The sequence below is a fragment of the Argiope bruennichi genome, chromosome 3, assembly GCF_947563725.1.
Source record: "Argiope bruennichi chromosome 3, qqArgBrue1.1, whole genome shotgun sequence".
Taxonomy (NCBI): Eukaryota; Metazoa; Arthropoda; class Arachnida; order Araneae; family Araneidae; genus Argiope; species Argiope bruennichi.
The window spans coordinates 779,876-802,774 of record NC_079153.1 but is presented as its reverse complement, the minus strand read 5'-3'; the positions used below and the strand labels follow the sequence as shown (position 1 = coordinate 802,774).

The window sequence follows — 22,899 nt, the reverse complement described above, 5'->3', positions numbered from 1 at the left end:
AGAAACTTTGTGAATAAATTTCATTGCCATTTCAATCACCAAAAAAAGTTTGAAAGATTTTGAATCAGAAAATTTATTATATATAGTTTTAAAATTTTGGAAACTGAATCCGAAATATTTTAAAACATTCCATTTGTAAAATTTTGTAAAATAAAAACTTCAAATACATACTTTTACTTTTATGCAAGGTTTAAAGGTCATTGAACTATCAATGCAATCTGTCACATGTTTTGAAAAGTGTACTAAGTGATTAGATGTCTGGTTAGATTAGCTAACAATCTGTTTTATGTTTCTAACCAACACCCCGCTGAGATTTGATGGCAATATAAGAAGCAATAGAAATAATTTTAATAGTGAACTTAATTTTTTTAGATAAAAATATATTGCAAAAATGAGACTTATAATCTTAGATGACTATGAAAATGTTAGCACATGGGCAGCAAAATATATTCGTAAGCGAATACGACAATTCAAACCTGATGAATCTCATTATTTTGTTCTTGGTTTGCCAACAGGTAATTTAATTTAAAATATAAATCGACTTTTACAGATAACTACGCAAATTTCAGTCTGCTCTTTCTCGTGTATTATTTTGATTTAGAAGTTTTATGCAAAATAGCATTGTTAATATTGGAAGCTGCATTTTATGCTGTCATTATATCCAAACTATATTCCAAATTATTTTCATTAAATTATATGATGCAATATCTTTACAGGATCAACACCGCTTGGAACTTACAAAAAATTGATCGAATTTTACAAAGAAGGCAGTGTCTCATTCAAATATGTTAAAACTTTTAACATGGATGAATATGTAGGTCTGTGAGTTCTATTATCTTATTATGTAGTTTAATTAAAATATGTAAATTTATTTTTAGTAAATATGAGACCCAATTATAACAAACATATATTTAATAAAAAACATTAATTAGTGATTTCTTTATATTTTATCATTGCCAAATTCTATGCTTTATTTATATGAAGATATCATTTATTAATAAAATAATTTATTGTTATTAATCGAATTACCTGACTAGGCAATTTCATAAAACTTAAAGTACTTCAAATGATAGGGAGTGACTAAGTACTTATGATAAATGTTATTGAATGAGTTAAATTTGGCATTTAATATATATATATATAATATGTAGTGTATCCACTTTAATTTTAGCTTATTACCAAATCATTACAAAGAGATATAACTTCCTGTTAGAAGTTGTGCTAGTAAAGGGAATGCTGAAAAAAAATTATGTAATTTAAATTATATATATTCATCCTATCACTATTGAATTTAGTAAAATCTTAGCTGAACTTCATGGTAGTGTCTATGACATGCTGAATATCAGTGCCATTAAAATGACAATAACATTAAATAAAGTAATGAAAGTATTGATTTTACATTATTTATCGATTTTATTTTACATGAAAAACTTGATATTGTACTGTTACGTAAGCATGTTGCCCCGCCTCTCACTTGTAACGCCCTCTAGCGGTATATGTAAAAAACGATCAGTCGTTGTAACATCATCGACGAAGCAGCAAAGCCGAAAGGCAAGGCTCAATCCAACTCCCGAAAGCGGAGAAACAATAAAATCTTTAAAATACAAAAAAGGTCCGTCATCATTATCGAACCTCTCCATGTACATTGATAATTAATAAAACAAATGCCAGAAAATGGAAATAAGTTTTTTTTAAAGTGAAAGGAAATAAAATACTTGCTGCAAGCACTGTTATTAAAATTTAAATTTATGAAATTGATTCTTGGAATTCATTCTTGAAATTTTCTTGATTCTTGGAATGAGCATAAATTCTCTCCCTGAAGTGGAATAATGGTTCAATTAAAATTGTTGGAATATAATCTTTGCACATAACTTGTAATTGTTAATATTCTAGATGATATTGAATATTTTGAATTTAAGTTTCTGAATAAAATGATTCCAAATTTAAGAAAACATGGCTATAAATTCTTATTTAAAAAAATAAGCTTATGTTTTATACAAATTAGTTTTATAAACAGAGCAGAATGTTAAAGGAAGAAACCTTAATAAAATTCTCTGTGATTTCAAATGAATGAATACTATGATGGAATGAAAGAAATTTGTGTGTGTATCGAATCTAATAAGGCTCAAAAGGTGTATCTTTGGATGCTAATCAATGGAAAAATATTTTTAAAAAATTATGTTGCGAGTCATCAGTTCCCATAAGAAAGTTAAAATCTGGAAAAAAAATAACAAGAAGCACTGAACTTCACTTTTATCCTAAAATATGCAAATTATTGTTCTCGGTTTCTAATAACATCCAAGTGTTTAATTTTGTTTGGTAATAAAATGAATTATGATTAAAAGCCATGTGCTACAGTTTAAGTTTATATATGAGTGCTAAAATTTTTAAACTTTCATAAAAAAAAAATTAAGGATCTTACCAAAATGTAAATATACTGAGTATTATAGTAAATGATAGTTTACAGAACAAGATATGAACCAGTTCATATTTAAAAAAAAATAAAAGAATATACTTAAAAAAAATAGTGTTATCTCTCAAGGAAAAATAGAAGCTAAAATAAAGGAAAAATTCTCTGATGAGCAATATATTAGTCAAATTACACTGGCAAGTGGAACCTGAGTAAAATAGCCAAGGGCAATTAATTGGAATAGTTTTAAGATAATGATATTGATATTAGGAAAATGGAATCAGTTTGGGATTAATCATGATGACCAGTAAAAAATGCAAGATATAAAATGGTATTATTTGTAGACTGAAGGTTAACATTCAGAATCATTCATTTGCATGTTTAGTACATTGAGTTAACATTCAGAATCATTCATTTGCATGTTTAGTACATTGAGTTAACATTCAGAATCATTCATTTGCATGTTTAGTACATTGAGTTAACATTCAAATATTTATGTGTCTAGTTGGAAAAGACCTGTACCATTTTCTGGAAAATTTAGAGAATAGTTGTTTGAGTGAAAGAAAATGCCCATTGTAAATATTGGAACAAATTCTTTTGAAACTGATCTTACTAGAGACAAACAGTATCTGCTAAATATTGTTAAAGCAATTCAGATAGAATAATAAGCTTTAGATCTAGCTATTTGAGATCTTGGATTTCTCAGTTACTTTTGATTACTGTCTAATAGATGTTCATTTCTGAAACAAATCCTACAAATGAACTCTAGGTGATTATATATTAATGGCAATGTTATATTTTTCTACCTTGTTTGGCATTATGAGTCTGTTAAGATTCTAAATTTATTTTAAAGGTTGTATTTGATGAGAAGTTAGCTGAACAACATGAAAAGGCTCATTGAACCTTTGATTACCCTGGGAATATTTTGCCAAATATGGTAATAGATAAAAGACAACACTTATGAGAGTTTACCAAGAAAAACCATCAGCTGTATTAAACTGTTCAGATAAATGTTTTTCTCTTTCTAATGATGAAAATCTTAACAGGAGGTATTAGTCAGCTCAAGTAGATAAAATTCTGTTGATTTTTAAAATTTTTCATTCCACATTCTGACTGTTGAAATAATCATCAAACTATTCAAAGTCTGTAGAAAAAAAATTTTTAGAAAGGGAAACTGAGATGGCTACAACAGATACTTTTAAAATCTACAGTGTCAAATTTTAATTAAAAAAATCTAAATGCAAGACAACTAGGTAAGCATAATTTAACACAGTTGGCTGAATAGCACGCATTTCTATATTCCAGGTAAAAAAAATAATTTTAAACAAAAATTATGCTAAAATGGCTTTTATTTTAAACTAATAAAATTTTGCTTCTTACAGACATATTTTCATTTTAAAATGGAATGATTTATTATTATTCACCATCTTTTCAATTATTTAATACACGCAAGCAGAATATTTTATGCTTCTCTGTTGAATATCCAGATAAATAGGGGAAAAAACTAATGACATTTTTAATAATAATTTAATTTTTTAAGCTAATTATTATTTGGTGAAGTAAATTTGTATATGACCCAATTCACTTTTAAAAATTATTGTGCAATCAGTTTTAATAATAAAACAATGTAGCTTTTTTGGTTTAAAATATTAATTTGCAATATCATTTTTTCCCTTCTGAATTTGACTATCAAAAGGAGGACTTAATACATATATTTAGTAATATTTTCAGCTGTCCATTTATCAACTGGAAGTACGAGGGTGGGATGAAAAGTTTCCGGCCTGACCTAGAGGTGGGGCTCTCGGAATTACTTTGATTAAAGCACTTCAAAGTGCCATCTTTGTTTGATACTTTTTGTATATTTTCAAAGATTTGTGTTAGTTTGTTTTTTTAACTGTGCTATTTTAAAATATTTTTCTTTAGCTTTTATCCAAATATGGAGAAAACTAAAGTGCAAACTGTGATAATATATTAAAAAAAGGCTTATCTCCAACGGATATTAAAACTGAGCTAGATAATGCATGGGGGGAATCTGTTCCTTCATTTGCAACTGTTGAAACATGGGTTGCAGACTTTAAAAGTGGTCTACAAGCGAACCATTCTGGAAGACCAAAATCAGCCACTACAGATGAAATCGTTAGAAAAGTTCACAAAAATAGTAGGAATGATCACCAATTGAAATTGACAGAGGTTGTAGAGTTTGTTGGTACATCTAAAGAATGAGCATATCATATTTTAATTGATATTTTGGATATGAGAAAATTGTTAGTAACATCTATCAAACATTGCAGCGCATGAAAATATCAAAGCTGTACAATTCAAACCCAACTAATTTCTTGCAGCTTTTCGTTACTGTAGATGAGACATGGATCCATTACTATACTCTAGAGATCAAAATAGTGGACATCAAAGAGTGAATCAGCACCAAAAAAAGCAAAAAGTGCATCATCTGCTGGGAAGTTTATGACAACAGTTTTATGGGACACTAAGGGCATTTTATAATTGGATTATCTAGAAAAGGGCAGGATCATCAATGTTGAATATTATGCTAATCTTTTGGATAAATCGCATTCCAAAATCAAAGAAACAAAAGACCAGATTAGGATAAAAAGAATGTCCTGTTCCATCAGGGCTCTTGTCCACAAGGCTGTCATTGTGATGGCAAAACTTCATGAATTGAAGTTTGAAATTCTTCCTCTTACTCCTTATTCTCCTGAGTTGCCCCCCTGAGACTACAGCCACTTCTCCAACCTGAAAAAATATCTGCTTGGAAGGAAATTCTTTTCAGATACCAAAATCATCTCAATAGCGAATGCCTACTTTGAGGCCTTAGACGAAAGCTCTTACAGATAGGGGATCCAAGAATTGCTGCACCGCTGGAGCAAGTGAATATCTTTGGAAGGGGACTAGGTTAAAAAATAAAGCAATCATTAAACATTTTTTTTTTTTTTCCCTTGTTAGGCCAGAAATTTTTCTATCCACCCTCATATATTCCCAGCTCCAACAGTTTGGAAATAACCTATTGGATTACTATGAGAATAGACAGTGTGTGTATATATATTACAAATATTGTTTAAAAGCAACTTGTTTTAGAGAGTAAGATGCTGTACTTGCTTTGGATTTTACTGTTGTGAACAAATAAGAAAATATCTGATTCTTGTGGATTTTCATTACTAATTTATATTTGTTTGTTGGTGCATTCTTAAAAATGTAGATAAAAAAAAGTTTAACTGAAATTCTTTTGAATTTGCAAAAAGTACAGAATTTTCAACTTTCCTGATCTTATTTTTAATTATGTGTAGCTTCTTCACATGATGCATGTATTAAAGATTAATATTGTAAGAAATTTTGAACTTCTCAAAAATAACACATTCCATATTCATGTGCAGCACATTAAATCATGTTATCTGATATTAGACATATTTCATTAGAAAGTATTAATAACTTTACATTTCTGAATTACAATTTTAGATTTTACTGTACTTCTTTATCATTAATCTATAGACTTTTCTTTGTTTCCATACTTTTCTTTAGCTTGGCTCGATTTATTACTAAGCATAAATGATTAATCAATATATTGCTTTTCCTGTAATATAGCAGCCAATAATTTTCCTGTAATTAGTCTGTATATAGCAATGTGATCTAAATATGTTCCAAAGTGGGGGAAAATCCTTACAATCAATGATATAATTATTATAAATTGATCTGATGCTTTTTTCAGTAGCTGCTGATAGGGGTTTTTTTTCCCCCCATTTCGTTGTTTTAGTTTTATGTGTCATTGCAACATAGAAATTTAAATGTGCCAATATGTTTAAATGATTGTTTATTGCATTATTTTTAAATGATTGCAGGGTTTGCTTTATTAGACACCAGATACTTTTCTTGCACTCAATTCTTTTAGTTTTTGCATCTTGTCTTTTCTATTGTTTTAAATTTATGATTCAGATTGATAGTTAAACACAGCCTCTCTAGACGTATCTCTATAGATATGTTAATGAATGAATACTTCAATTTGAAAACTAAGTATCAATCCTCGTGTATATATCTTTAGTATTTAGCTTTTTTAAAAGTTATTATTAAATTTAATTATTTGTGTGCGAGTGTGTGTGTGTGCGTTTATTCAATAATATATACATGTATTTTATCCATTTGTTAATTTGACCTTTCAATTATTTTTGATCAGCAGTTTCTTCAAGGTCATTTAATCCAAACTTCATAGATGAATAATTCAACTCAAAGTTTTGATATTTTTATATAAACCTGACAGCAATTACTGAGCAGGGATTCCCAAATTGGTGAGCCATAAATCAATTTTTGGATGTTGCAAGAAGATCTTAATGACTATGTATCTTTCTATTGTTAGCAAATGTGTGATTTGGACTTGAAAACTTCATTAAACTACAATATTAGAAATATTTTTGTAAGGTTATGTATAATAATAAATGTATTTTTCATTGCAAAATTTCTTTTGAGACCACAGAACTTCTTTTAGAAAGAATGTGTACTGTTTATTTCAGGAAAAATTCATTACGCTGAGGATGAAGTAGACTGCTATATAATTCAGGTTCTATAAAATGGGTAAAAGCATTTAAAAACTCTGAAACCCTGCCTCTAGAGTATGCATAAGCTCAAAATGACTTTTTGTATTTCTATCATTATAATATATATAAAATTATCAAGAATATAAACCTGAAATTGTATTTGTATATTTTATATTGGTGCATTTTATTTCTATTACTCTTGATTAAAATACTTTTCATCAGTATTTCTGATATTTGGAGCAAAATAGTTCTCAACTATCTTTTATGCTTAGCAAATATAAAAACTTGATATTTATTTGAATATAATAGTCATGGTTGACCCAAACAAGAGTGAGTGCTCTACCATTTACTTGCAAGGTCTTGAAACAAATCTCATACTAAAAATAATTTGTTGCCCTATTTATTATATTGCACAAATTGATATAATGAAGAATGCATGAAAATGATAATTGATTAAATAATTTTTATAAAATTATTTCAAGTGCAAAATAATAGTTAATAAATTTTGGAAAATTGATTTCTCCATAAATTTTTAAAATGTAATCTAATATACAAATTACTAGAATTTTGTTTTATTTTTTTTTTTTTTTTTACTGAAAATTTGATGATAATATCATCATAATTGATTTTCTTTTTTTAATTCGTGACTAATACTGAATCCAAAGAGCTATTAGGAAGACTACTTGTTGCAATGGTTCTCATGATAAGACTTTGGAAAACTTTCTTCCATTGTTCACTGGTCTTGATCCCTAGAACCTGAAAACCTCTTCATCTAAAAGTTATATATATAAACTTTTGGATGAAGAGGTTTTTAGGTTATATATATACTCTTTGCTCATGTTATCCTGTGAACAAGGTAACTGGAATAATTTTGTTTGAATTTAACTGACTTGGAATATGCTATAAGACATGTAAAAACCTCAGATGAGTTCGAAGAAGGTCCATTTAGCTCAAAGGGGTTGGAAATAGTGGAGTGATTGAAACGCTATAATTTCATTAGTTTTAAAGATAGAAAAATAAATCAGATTAGCACTTTAAGATGAACTACTTTTGGATTTGAAATTTTTCGACAGTTGAAATTGCTTCAAAATTAGGGGCTAAAAATGATTTTCAAACCCAAATTTTGACTGTTTTTAACATCAATAATTTTTGTTGCCAGTTAAAAAAAAAATGAAAAACTGATGATGAATTCTCTTTTACTCCAATTAAAAGCTACAACTGAAATATTTAAATGTGCAACAGATAAAATTTTAGTTCCAATATTAAATAAGAAAAGCGGACAATTCTTTTTCTCCAATATAATTGAGGAATTAAACCATAAATTTGTACTTTTTATCATAAAATGTTATTGTTAGCAATTAATTGAAAAATGAATATTTGCAAATGGTTGTTAATTTCTTCAAACATGTTAAAAATGCAGGTATAAACTTGCAGTTCTTATCAATTAATTAAAACTTTTGGCATTTGCTAAAATCTTCGAATCTTTTCAAATAAACTTTGTAGTAAGCTTATATTTGTATTTTATCTTTATAATTTGTACTTTATTATTTATTTTGCAATAAATACTGGATTGCTCAGTAGGAATATAAACATTACCTATGGTTGCCTCAATATATAATATTTCATTTTTACTTTACCGTATACAAATTGTAGAGAAGGTATTGTAATCATCGAAAAATTCAAACTCAAAATTTTAATGATTCTTCCTCCCAGAATCCAAAAAACAATTTTGGCATTGTTATGTCTATGATAAGGATAACTCAAAGTTTTGTGATAGGTGAATTAAATTTCATATACGGTCCTTTCATCAGATTTGTAGATTTCTAACAGATGTTGAACAAAATCTGTTCAGAGGAAGTCTGTTTTGCTGTTTGAATACAAATGGGCTCAATAATAATAATAATAAAAAGAGTAAAAAGCTATGTAAATAAAATTTGGCTCTCAGATTTAGCATCTAAAATAGATTCATGTCAAATTTTGAACCAAATTTGTGAAGCAGTTGACCAGTCTGTAGTTTCTCATGCAAACATAACGACATCTCATTCAATCATTGAAATCTGTTATGTTGCCTTGTGATTACAAATTTAGTTCTGTGTCAAATTTTGTTCTGAGTCGGTGAGCTAAAAGATGTCCAAAACATATTCTCAAAATAAATTCAGTAAAATGCTGGATTCATGCCAAAGATCAATACTTTCTAACTATCACTAGATCTTTAATTTGTAACTACTTTGCATGTCGATAATGAAAACAATGCAGGATATTCACCACCTTTTCTAAGGTCCATAATTTTATGCAGAGTGAGGGGGGGGGATGTGTGAAAATGTTTTGGGAAGACTATTTCCTTCCCCCTCCCCCATTAGAATTGAAAGGAATTTGAAAATAATAAGATAGATGGAAAGGAGCCTAGCTTTGCTTTCCAGCTTGCCAAAAGGAAATTTTTTTATTATTATAATTTATTTTCTTTCTTGTGATGGGATTTCTAAGCACACAACTTGCTTTGTTGGATGTGAAATTTTCAAAAACTGCAGGATAATATTCAAATATGCATTCCATTCAGGTATTAAAAAGGAACAAAGAAAAGGAGGCATCATTTTTCTCTTTAAAATCGGTTATTGATGCGAGGCTTTGTGATCTCACACCATTTACAGTTCTCTTGGATCAGCCTTGATAACAACTTTATTTTAATTATTTTTTTTTAATTTAAAAAATTAATTCTTTTTAAATGTTTTATAATTTTAACTTTTTTTACCTTTTAGGTTTACCACGTGACCATCCTGAAAGTTATCATTCTTTCATGTGGAACAATTTCTTCAAGCATATTGATATCCAACCTCAAAATGTCAATTTACTTGATGGAAATGCAACTGATTTAAATGCTGAATGCAAAAATTACGAAAAAAAAATTGAAGAAGCTGGTGGAATTGATTTGTTTATGGGAGGTAAAGCTTAAATCCTGTTAATTACGTTATAAGTTGTTTTGTTTGATTCTGATAATTATATAAGCAATTTAAATCTCAACTAAAAGTTTTAATCTCAACTAACTTTTGTTCCTTTGCATTTCCAGGAAAACTGAAATAATTTTACTTCTTTTAGACGAAATTACCTCAACCATGATAAACTTAATTTTAAAGTTTTAAATCTTTAAAAATAAAAATAAAATGATACTGTGAAAGGGCAATAAAAAGGGAAGATGGCATGTCTATACTTATTTCAATCAATTCAATTGTAAAGTTCAATTATTTAATCTTATATGATTCAAACTTTTTTCCTTCCTTTATAGATTGATGTTATTTTATGCATCTTTAATTCAAAATGCACTAAAGCAATATGCTTTTTTTTTTGTTGTTGCTATAAATAAATAATGTCACAAGTTATTAAGCATTGTTTTTAAAACCACCTTATGACTGAAAATAATAGTATTTCACTAAATTCAAGTGCATTAAAATTTGTCTTTCACTCAAATTCAAGTGATGAAGTAATTTTCATTGCATTTAAAGCCATTGATTGTTTTGGATGGGAAAAAAATTTGTCATGATGAAATTTATTTTTTACATGTATTAGAAATGTAGTCAAACCTTGTTTAATGAGCACTTATTATAAAGAATGACTTGCATCTGGAGTAAAATACAATTCAATTAAACTCAACAAAAGGCAAGGAGACACCATGACATCACATGCTGGATTAGCCTATATCAATCTGTGTTGATGCTTGTTTTAAGAGAACTCTTATATCTCATGAAAGGACTTTTGGCAAGACACGGTTGCTGATTGTGATCAGCAACAGTGTTGCTTTATCCACAAAATTATGCCTATGACCAAGATTGAGGTTAGTGTTGGGTACAAAAGAAAAATCAAAGAACTGGTGGAAGACAATTGCCAGAACTCCTGAAAAACTCATTCTGTGTCACAGCAAAATGCTGCACAGGTTTCATCTGGAGAAAATAATAGACTCAACAGAGCAACAACCATTCAGCGAAATGCAGGAGGTGGGAGAAATTATTTCATTGTCTATTGAAAGGCATCACTTTATTAAGGCTGTAACTTTACCAGCTACAATATTATTTAATGATAATGCTGTGTTTAACTTTATTCAAATTTTGAAACATAGTTAAAGCCAAGATTTCTTTAGACAGCTTTGTAGTAAGTAATATATATATATATATATATATATATATATATATATATATATATATATATATATATATATATATATATTGTAAATAATAAATTACATTATTATATATTTGCTTCAGTATTTCTTTATGGAGTGGAATGCATTATCCTGTTTTACATGGATTCCTATGGAAAAATTGTTTTGCTTACTGAGTGTTTTGCATTGCAACTGAGATTTGGGAATGGATTATGCTGATTAAGCGAGGTCCACTGTAAATTGATTTAAAGTTTACGATTGGGGAAATGTTAATAATGTGGAATTTTTCTGAATTAGTTTCTTTTGTAATAAATTAGATTTTAATTGTGAATTATGTAATCATTATTATTATAGGAATTGGCCCAGATGGTCATATTGCCTTTAATGAACCAGGCTCTAGTCTTGCTTCTCGCACTCGTCTAAAGACTTTGGCTGTTGATACTATTGAGGCAAATGCTCGCTTCTTTGGAAATGACTTATCAAAGGTGCCTCATGAAGCACTGACTGTTGGTGTTGGAACTGTAATGGCTGCAAGAGAGGTCATTTTTCTTTTATTTTGTTTAGAATTTCGTGAATGTTTCATCTTAATTTTTTATAAAAATGTAATTATCTTGTTTCCTATGGCAATGGAATTTTATTTTTCCATTAATACAAAAAATAATTTTATCATTGAAATAGTAGAAGTAAGCTAGTTACATTTAGAATTCTTCTATTATTGATTTTACCAGTTGATAAAAACTGATATATGTTATTTAGAAATTTGGCTATATTCATAATAGTGACAAACATTCACAATTTCAATTTTTGTAATGTAATATGCTGTATTTAGGTTACATAAGTATTTTAAAGAAAATTTTTGTATTAGTCAACTTTAAGGGCATTCAAGTATCTATATTTGATGAGGTTTATCTGAAACAAACATAATTTAAAAATATGATTATAAAGATTATAAAGTATTTCATTTTAACTAAGAAATGGGTAAATTTACTTTTTTCTTGTCACATTTTTAAAGAATATTGCAAGTATATACATTAGATATGTTTTATTGCAAGTTTCCACACCTAAGCATATTTCATTTGAAAGATAAAATTTTAAAACTGCTATATTTTATAAATTTAATGTGGGGAAATTTAACTTTTTTCAATTATATCTGGATATTTTTAAAACTGAGCATAGCATAAATAATTACAACTTTACATAAAAATTAAATACTGTAATCTAAGCTAAAAAATAGAAGTGATACAAATATTTTCCTGTTATATAAATTTAATTTTAATGGAGTTGTTTTCATAACTCTTTGCATTTCATTTCAGGTGATGATATTGATTACTGGTTCTCATAAAGCTCTAGCCTTGTCAAAAGCAATTGAAGAAGGAATCAGCCACATGTGGACAGTATCTGCTTTCCAGATGCATCCCAATACTATATTCATTTGTGATGAAGATGCTACTCTTGAATTGAGGGTAAAAACTGTGAAATATTTTAAAGGTTTGATGCGTGTGCATAATAAACTTATACAGCTAGATGAGGAATAAAAATTATATATTTTATAAGAAATTTTGTCCACTTTTTAAACTTTACCTGTATTATGCAATTTGATTTTTCTGAAAATGTAGTTGATTAGAAATCTGAGTTTATTATTCAATTTTTATATGCAACATTCATTTTTCTCCTTCTTCCCTTTTCTTTTTTCTATGCTTGTTGCATTCTAAAATACTAATGCATTTAATAATATTTGTGTTTTTGTTGTACTAATCTTTATAAATATATTTTGATTTATTTGTCTGTTTTAAAAAAATTAGATGTTTGACTTCATGTTCATCATGCTTAACTTTTTTTTTGATAATAGGAGTGTTATGTGGGTTAACATCTGTATGATCCTATATTTTTTATTTCCTTTGTAATATTTTTTAATGAAATACAAGAAGATTTAGCTTTAAAACTATTATTTAAATAACATGATCTTTGTCTAAAGTCATATTTATGTTCCTAACTTGATATAGTCAGTTTTATACAATATTTTCTGTCCTTTATGTGCTTAAAATTGGAAGCTTCATTGCTTCTTATGCAGTTGTTCCTATTTAATATTTTGTGTTTAGACTTCTTATATTTGTTTATATATATTTCTTATAGAATGTCTATATTCCTATGAAATATTATATTATTTTATTTTACAAATTGTTAAATCACTGAAATGTTTATTGTTCAAAACTAACTAGTGCCATGCTTCTATAATAATCTTGTAAATGCCTAAAAATATATATACTATTATCATTTTGTCAAACCATATGCCAATTATGAAGTTTTTAATAAAATGAATTCTATGTTTGATATGACCATTGCAAGTTTTATTTTACTCTTAGGAAAACCTGACTTTATCCATTAATCTAATTCCAAATGATTTATTTTGCTATACACATGTACTCGCATTCTAATATAATTGGATTTTTCTAAATCGATTATCTCTCAGACTTCTGAAATTTACTCTTTATTCAAATGTAATTTTCTAAAAATTAGCATATCGCTTGCTTGTGACATTCAGTAATATAACTTTCAATTCTGTAAGGTATTTTAATTTATGTGCAGTGCATGAATAACATTATTAATATGAAAGAGTATGGCATTTATGAAATTGTTTGTGTTTTGGCTTTTTGATTGAAAAGTGAAGATTTTTTTAGAAATTAATAAATTAAGTTTTAATCTAACTTTTAAATTTTAAGATTACTTGAAGGAATTCTTTTTCCTGGAATTTATAATGGAAATCTTGGTATAGTTTATTCTCCCATCAGGTTTTATTATGTTAATGACTAATATAGCATTAAATGAAAACATTTTTTTTTTTTTTCTTATTTTATCCTATGTGTAATTTTTTAACATGTGTTATAAAATAATGTGTAAAATTGCATTTATATGATTACAGTAATTTTTTACTAATACTAAAAAAATCTTTTATTAGATGAAATCTTACACATAAAAATTGAAGTGTATAAAATAAAAATTCAAATATAGATTTTCTATAAATGTTAAATAGTAACATTATTGAAATAACCAACATTTGTCAAAATATAATTCATAAGACTCAAGATAAAAAAAAAAATAGAGTATGCACATTGAAAATCTTTTGTAATAATTTATATATACATATTAACACAAATGGTATAGCATAATACATTTCAGTGTTAGTAAGACATTATGAGATCAATCGAGAATAATGCAACTATTATGGCCTCTCTTCTCCGTAAAAGATCTGGCAATACATGACTAGAAATGAATGATGTGCGTCACACTTGGTTTATGCTCAATGTTTATGGTTTCGTACATTTTATTCGATAAAAGTATTGTTGTAAGAAATAGCTTATAATAAAGTATTGTTAATATTTTTTGCCAAATTAATTTAATGTATTTATTCATAAAAACGATCAAGTTATTAATAGGCTAAGGGAAGTTTTTTTAAATTTATAAATAATAATTTTTCCTTCCTATTAGTTCTTTTTTCCATTTTAGAATTTTTCCTAAAATGTTTTAGCTTATCTATATTTAATGCTAAAACTAAAAAGGAAGAAATAATACCAAAAGCAATTACGGAAAATTATGCAGAATAGAATATATTTTGTATAATTATGGATATTTTTTTTCTTATTCAAGTAAAGATAATGTCTTTATAGTTGCCTTACTTTTTATTATACTTCTTAGATGAATGATGTATATTATTTTACCTAATTAGATAAATGATATATATATTAGATAAGTTCAAAAATTAAAAAGAAAAAAGTTTTCTGTTTACTTTATATGTATTGAGGCATGATTACTTTTTTCTATGCATCAAATTTATTATTTATATGACTTATGAATGCAAAGATTGATGACTTTTTTCCTGCATTTCTAACACATCAAATCAGATTATTTTCATAAAAAAATATTTTCCTGCATGAATGAAATTATACAATTCTTTTGCAAATTTTTTAAAGGTAAAATTCAATGGATTGTGCCTGCAACCTTGACTGCATCTATCATTTTGATCATCTTAAAAAATGATTTAAAATTATGAAGTTAATATTTTTTAAATTTCAAAACTTGCCATATATCCTTTGTATTTAGCTCCTCCAACCTGCCTTCTAAAGACACAAATAAATATTTAGTTATGATATTGGGGAAAATTATATGCAAATTCAAACTCTCAAGACTGGACAGTACTGAGTATATTACCAAAATGTTTTGTTAGAAAATAATCTTAGTCTTGACTTTGTGTTACTGTCAATCGAAAGTGAATTGAATAATTTCTCTATTAATTTTTTATGTTATAGACAAACTAATATATTCTTGGAAAATTTTATCACAAATCTACTTTTGTTGAGCAGGATTTTCTTTTTTATTATTAATTAGCTAGTGCATGTATTTTGTTTGCTTCATTTTAAAACACTATCATTGTTGCAGAATATTTGATTAAAATTGCTTTGCTTATTTTGTTAAATTATATGTATATCAAAATTTAAATATCATTTTAATACACTTTACAACTTTGTTTCAATAAATATTAAGTTTTCTTATAAGATTGGGAAATCATTTTTTTTAGAATTGCTTTTTAATGTATGGTTTACTTAATTCTCATTCATTAAGTAAATTTGTCTGAAACTAATTTTTGTTTGAAATCTTCCTCATATAACATCAACTCTATCAAATATTTAACATATGACATTTATATACAAACGATAATGAAATTGAGCCTTTATAATGAATGGTTGATATGTACATGAAAAAAAAACAACTGTACACCATAATGACCCCAGTCTTGAAGATTTCAGCACCGGGTGTTCATTTCTTGCTCCTGCATGTGGAAGCCTCCTAAGTTCAATAAAAATATCATCATATTGCATGTGCTATAAAGATTTACAATAATTTGTTCTATCACCTCGATAATGCATCATGTATTGAATGATTTTTATTGCTTATATCTATGAATAAGCAATAAAAGTAGTCATTATCAAGACTCATCTGCTTTTCTTTTTGAGAGTGTGGAGGTGGAGGTAAATATATATAAAATCTAAAATGTTATTTAATTTTTACTGTAGTTTATTACATTTGTTTTAGCACATAATCAAATAAATGCTTCTTTCCAATGTTCATGTGCATTTCAATTCTGATTCAACAATTTATTTTTGGAATCTGTTTTACATCTTATAGGGGGGGGGGATTGTCTTGCTGTCGCAACACAGTGTCAAGCAATATAATTGTGAATTATATACATATATAATTTTGATTATGCATGCAGTTACTTTAGTCATGTGACAACAGCATCATGTGAGTTATTTATATATATAACATTTGTTTGGAAAAAAAGTACTTTTTTTTATTATTGGAAGACTTCAAATAATGAAGAATTTTTCGAGATATGGGATGTAAACAAAAGTCAAACACTTCTGTAAAATTTCAATTTTCCTTATTGTAGCAGTCTTTTTTTTTTTTTTTTCAGAATGTGTGATAGATATATTTGAATGTGATACATTGTCGAGGTTCAAAATAAAATATTCAGCATCCATCACCATTTTTGGACTGTAACAGAAATTTTACCACCACTATTAAACTTCATGCAACATAATATCCAAGTTTGCATTCTTCCAAATGTGTATAAGTGAAGTTTTATAACAAATTTATATCATTTTCCTGAAAACAAAATTCCATCACCATCATTTAAAACTGCACATTCTACCTGAGTAGCACTAGCATTTTGATCATATCAAATTCTGATGTTCAGCAATACTTTCAATAATATTGGCTGCTGTTATTTAACAGGCCACAGCAAATTTACTTTTGAACTTTTGTGACTAGTGTAGCTGAATCTTATGTTATTTGTTATGGAAAAGAAAAAATATTATTGTAGGGGGGGTTTTGGGGGGGGAATTAACGGTTTTTATTGAATTAGTATTTTACAACTGAATGACTACTTTGACATCTGTCAATATTCATAAACATAATTTTTATAATATTTTATGATCTCCGTAGTATTTTGTGCTATTTTAATCTACTGATCAAGATTCATGTGCTACTTGGGTAGATCATCCAATATATAATCTCATCCGACATCCAATATCTGTTATTGTTTTCATGCAATAACAAAAATACCACCACCAGAATTATATATCATGCATCTTAACAACCCTCTGTTGCATGCGATTTATAAGTAAAGGTATTGAAGTGTAGTCACCGTTTTCATAATGGACTCTCTTCTCAGGAAAGACTGAATCATAATCATCTGTCTCATCCTTTTCGGAAGAACTAGTCATGTTCAAATACGTTATGTCCGTCACGTTCTGCAGGTCTTCTTCACAGGATAGCTCCGAAGAATGATTCCGGTTTTTGGTAGACCTCTCTCTCAGAACTGCCGGATTGTCGAGTCGGATCATGGGAACCGCCTCTGCTGGAGAGGGATTCATGGACATGATGTTGGTGTATGTGTTGAGTGGGACAGATGCCAGGGGCTTCGGATCTGACAAGTTGACCATATTGGTATACTCTTCCTTGCTGACACCTGTCATTTGAAGATAGTCGTTGTTGTTTGATAGCAAGTCTTCGTTCATCATTTGGTAGGGAGTGTTCAATTCTACATAATACTAGAAGCATGTTTTAAAAAAAATGTGTTACATTCAAATAAGCAGCAATAAACAATAAATATTTGTATGATGCCTTTAAGAGAAAAATAAATTCGTAAAAATAAAAGTCCATATTTAAAAAAATCTCGAATTGTTAATTCCGTAATTTTTATGGCATTTTAGAAATCTTGTGCCTCATAAAAAAAGAATCGATTTGTTTCCAGTTTTTGATAAAGAATGCGAAAAAGCTTCTTTTTTTTTTAATTATTAGAAACATATTGAATTATTTATGGAGTAAATAAAATAGCTTTTAAATGGTTTCAGCGGTAGTCAAAATTATCCTAACTTTTCCCTCGAATTTAAGACAGAAATTCTTCGATATATGCAACTATATAATATAGTTATTAATGTTCGCAAGAGATTCGATCTTTTTTTTTTTTTAATTTAACAACGATATTGGTATAATTTGCAACTTCGAAATTCCTTTTATGTATGTCATAGGGGCAACTTTTTGTCCAATAGGCTGCAGCAAAAATATGCTAGAACTTTTTCAAAATAAAATCAAGCATCGGTTCATTTTTTATCATTAATTTTGAGATTTTTAAATTTGCTTACTGACCTATGTGGTTCATTTTGTTGACAGCTGCGTCTGTAAAAGAGAGAAAAAACAAGCACGTCGTTTAGTGACCTGTCGCAAGGGCCGACGCTTCTTACATAAAAGGACAGTCCTTGCCACAGGCCCATATAGCCATACAAATTCTGAGTGACCCTCAGAAAAGATTGTGTGTTTGCAACCTAAATGTTATTGCTTCGTTGTTTATTTGACCGAGAGAAGACGCGGGAAGTTTCTCTGCATTAGTTAATTCTTTCCTTTCTCTCACACACGTCCTGGTGGGACCTTATGAGTAAAGGGGAGACGCCGTCGGATAAGCTGGCAAATTGACCAGTCCATCACTGGAGTGACTCGATGACGCCTTCATTTGTGAAAAAGAGATTCGAAGAAACAGACCCAAATATATGCGTGGCCGGGAAATGCAGTTGAAAAACCGCTTTTTTTTTTTTACTGTTATTTTGAATTGTTAGTGAGATTAAGCAGCTGAGAAAACAAAAGCCTTCCAGTTCCATTACAAAAAATGACGAAGCAGAAAAGGAATTCTGATCATACATATATACCGACCTATACACTTTTTTAAAAGTTTATTTAATTATTATTATTATTATAACTGCGTAATTTTGAATGTTTTAATTTGTTGGCAATACAAATTTTTCTCTAGTGCCTTTGAATTTTCTTTTAATGCAGTCTTAAAAATAGCCTGTGTAAGACGAATTTATATTGTTTAATATAAGGTAAGACGAAACACTGGATTTTTTTCGTATTCGATTTTCATTCATTAATTGCAGCGTTACTTTCAAGTATTTCGATAATGAATAAATAACTTTGTAAAGTGCTTAATTCTTTTTCGCACTTGACTGCAATTTAATAAATCCATAAAATAATGCGAATTCTGAATTTTTTTAGGAATATAAGTTTTGTTTATTATAAATATTTTTTTAACTTTCAAACTTTTGTCATAATGCTTTATTTATTAAAATTTTAAAATATTATGAATGATTCACTCTTTGCTAATTTTAAGTTAAAATATTCAATTTCTCTTGCAATTTTAGACTTTTTCTTCTTAATTTAATTTTTTAAATAAATTGATTTTTTTTTATTAAGCTGCATTCTTTACATTATTTTATATTACTTTTTTTTCGTATTATCTTCTTATAAAAATAAGATTTGCTTTAATAGATCCAAGCTAATTTTGTAAATGCAATATTTTGTATATGCAAATATAAATTACTATTCGATGTTTACGATTAAATGCTTAGATCTAAAAAGAAAGATTTTTCAAATATTCTGCTAATTTTTGTTTGTTTGTTTGTTTGCATGCCATAGCATAATAGTAATAATGAATGGTAATTACGTTTGAGTTGAATTCAGAAACAGTTTTTTAAAAATCCATAAAGAAGAGGGTCTCCCCCCACCCTCCTCCTTTATAACATTTTCAATAGTCTATAATAATACGAGAGTTATCCGGAAAAAATATTTCCCAAGGCACCAAAAACGGTACTGCAAAAGGAATAAATCGCTGAGGCGCAAGCCTCATAGATTGTGGGTGTGGCAGTTGCATCTTCCCGATCGTTGTAGAGCGAAAATTATGTCCCTCTCATTTCCTCTCTCGCCGACTGCGAGGTGAGGCCCACAATAAAGTTTTTGAATGATCGAAACCCATCGTGAGTTGCGTTTAGTCCGTGGACCGGATGTGATGAGCAAGCCGATGGTTCCGAAGGCAGGCAAAATGCCCATGGAAAACAGTGCTGCCGCCGACAAACTCTCATCGATGACTGGAGCGAGTGTATTCTGCAGCATCGCCGCTTTACGTTTGCGGAGCTCAGTAGCCATTTCCCGCAGGTATCACGAATTGTAAAGCATGAAATCGCCACGAAACACTTGTTGTTATGCATCGCTTGAGTAGCGAAATACCTTACACCCGAACAGCAAACATTTGCCTCAGACATTTCACTGGGAGGTTCTTGACCACACATTCTATAGTCCCAATCGTGGTCCCACCTGTTCTTGCACCTGAAGAAATACCTGTCAGGACATCACTTTCCCACAGACAAAGACTTGCAGACAACTGTGACACGTTGGCTCTATTCTCATGTGTCGGAATTCCATGAAACTGGACTATAAAAAATTATCTCACGGTATAAAAATTGCTACAGTTCTTATGTTGACAAGTGATATACTGCTCTGCCTTTTGCAATAAATCTTTCCGGGTTATTGTGTTTTGTTTCTTTTTATGGGGCATGGGAAACTAATTTTCCAGATGACTCTCGTACAATTTAAATTTTTCGACAGAATCATTTAAATAATAATAAAAAGTTGGATTTAAATCTGGAAGTGAGTTATTTTATAAATCAGGTATTTGATATACATTACTTATTTTTCTTTCTAATGTACTTTGTAATGGAATTCTGTAATTCAATGAATGAAATGAATAGAACTTCTTTCTTTGGAATGAAATTTTTTCATTCACTTCTTGATTTGATAGTTTTGAAATAATACACTCGTTTCTACTTTATAGGACTCGTTTGTATTCAGTTTCTTTTAGAATTTACTTATGAATTGATTTATCGGTTTATTTAAATTTAATTTCAAATGCGTGATACCACCTGGTAGTGAAATATCGAGGAAAAATAAATAATTTTTTTAAGATTTCATGACGCATATAATAATAATTAAATATTAATAATTAAAGAAAAGAATGAAAATAAAAAAAAAACTTCTTTCTCTTCATTTACTAATAAATGTGGTTTATAAAAAATTGTGTCAATATTATTGCTATTATTATTATCATCATAGGAGAAGATGATGATGTTTTGGTTTGGCGTTTTCGAAGCCTCAAAATGTACAGGGGGGGGGATTGGCTATTTATGACTTTTGAGGCATCAATTTTTCGCTTTTAGGGCAATTAAAAAATGATAAAGAAGATTGTTACATTTGGCGACTTATGACCAGCAAAAAGTGACAGTTTGGCGTGAATGTCCTCCATATACCAGATTTTCCTGCCTGACCAATAAAGGGCAGGGTCGTAAGAAGATATCGTCCGAAGTAGCACAGAGAAGAAAATGATAATGAACGCGAATAAGCGAGGGATGGTATGGAAAGTTATATAATTTTTTTTTAGCTGGAAAAAAATATTTTGAGATGAGGGAAAAAAAACAAAAAAACATCGCTTTTCATAAAGGTGATGATCGCGTAATACAATAGTTACGTGATCATTCCAAACTAGTTTAAACCGGATTTTAGGAAATAAATGAAATAAAACTTCGGCCTCGAGATAAAGTTTTGGAACTCGAACAATTGGGAAAAAAATGGAATAAATGGGGGGGGGGCATAGTTTTCTAAATATCGACGCTAACACAGTCTGATAGTCACGTGATTGTTTAAAATCATTTTAAATTGGTTTTTTACGAAAAAAAATTTGTCCCCTAGAAAAAAATTTTAGACCTCGATTGATTTTGAGATTTGTTTTTTTGAATGTTGGTGATTGCAAAATATGAGTCAAGTGAGAGCATAATGTTTTACTGTCGGATTGATACCACATGACTTAATAAATTAATGTTCTGGCATGATAACTTGAAATTTGCGATAACAGATTTAAATTTTTTTAAATTAAATTTCTTTTATGGTTGAATGTGGGCTGCTAAGCATGTACTGTCGAAAATTGTTTCTAATTGGGTCCCACAATTCCTAAGGCCAGCCCTGTATGTGGCCAGTGAAATAAATTTTCATCGCAATTTATTCCATTTATTAATACGTCTTTTATAAAGAAAATCTGTTTTCTTTTTATGTGTTTGAATGCAATTCTTTGAATGATATTTTTGCTACTATTGCGAGCCTTATGGCTAAAGACGAACTATAATGAAAATTTTGTAACTTTTTACTGCATAATTTTTACAAAATCCTCTACGTTCAAATTTGTGAACTATGAATGTGCATACAGAATCTTTAAATAAGTTTGAATGCGAAGTTTTGTTTAAAAATGATATTGAAATATATTATCATTTAATTTTCTTGTTTCATTTTACCTTTCTAACACTTGACTCAAGGAGTCCTCCAATCTGCTCAGCCAAACTGATAAAATCTGGTCTTTCGTTAGGATCATCCAACCAACAATTCTTCATCAGTTGATATCTGAATAACAAGAGAAGACATTTTTAATCAAACTATTGTTATGTGGTTACAGAGACATTTCTTCATTCTTTTCATCGTCAGAAGGCGAATCAGCCCATAGATATTATGTAAACTATAAAATACTTATACTAAATGGCGTTTGCTATTTAAAAGCAACCAGTCGGAGACATCTCCCCAAAACTTTCTCGTATGCGGAGGTTATTCCAGTGCTTGGCGTTGTTGCACAATAATTACGAAATAGGAATCTTTGGTGTGAATGTAGCAATTTTACTGAATCTATCGGGTGATCCTTGGCGAGTGTTTTAGCGATTCATTCAAAGTATCCAAAAATAGAATTTGGGTTTCTGATGCATTCTACCCAATCGTTTGGAACAAAAAATTGATATAAAACTACATTTAAATTTACAAAATCACATTTGTAACACATTTGATAAATTTAAGTCATTGAGTTTTGAGTTATCGCGTTT

The 22,899-nt window shown here is 28.7% G+C and overlaps 2 protein-coding genes across 2 annotated transcripts in view; one reads left to right on the top strand and one right to left on the bottom strand.

Annotated features, from left to right (window-relative positions):
• Positions 1-213: 213 nt before the first annotated feature.
• Positions 214-14,494, top strand: LOC129962704 (glucosamine-6-phosphate isomerase 2-like). The gene is made up of 5 exons (XM_056076637.1): positions 214-515; positions 717-818; positions 9,708-9,890; positions 11,456-11,640; positions 12,415-14,494. The coding sequence occupies exons 1-5, from the start codon at positions 392-394 to the stop codon at positions 12,634-12,636; spliced, it is 816 nt and encodes a 271-aa protein (XP_055932612.1). The 5' UTR covers positions 214-391; the 3' UTR covers positions 12,637-14,494.
• Positions 14,495-14,627: 133 nt separating this feature from the next.
• LOC129962705 (vascular endothelial growth factor receptor 1-like) overlaps positions 14,628-22,899 on the bottom strand; it is a 109,224-nt gene continuing 100,952 nt past the window's right edge. The window contains exons 21-22 of the mRNA XM_056076638.1: positions 22,327-22,432; positions 14,628-17,709 (exon numbers count right to left, since the gene is read on the bottom strand). Coding sequence (XP_055932613.1) covers positions 17,233-17,709; positions 22,327-22,432 — 583 coding nt within the window. The 3' untranslated portion in view covers positions 14,628-17,232. The remainder of the gene's footprint in view (positions 17,710-22,326; positions 22,433-22,899) is intronic.

What these genes read in the sequence shown, in the direction of transcription:
- LOC129962704 (XM_056076637.1), top strand. Translation starts at nt 392, where the DNA reads ATGAGACTTATAATCTTAGATGACTATGAAAATGTTAGCACATGGGCA. An exon ending in AATTGATTTGTTTATGGGAG is followed by an intron (nt 9,891 to 11,455) that starts GTAAAGCTTAAA and finishes TTATTATTATAG; the next exon opens with GAATTGGCCCAGATGGTCAT. An exon ending in CTGTAATGGCTGCAAGAGAG is followed by an intron (nt 11,641 to 12,414) that starts GTCATTTTTCTT and finishes ATTTCATTTCAG; the next exon opens with GTGATGATATTGATTACTGG.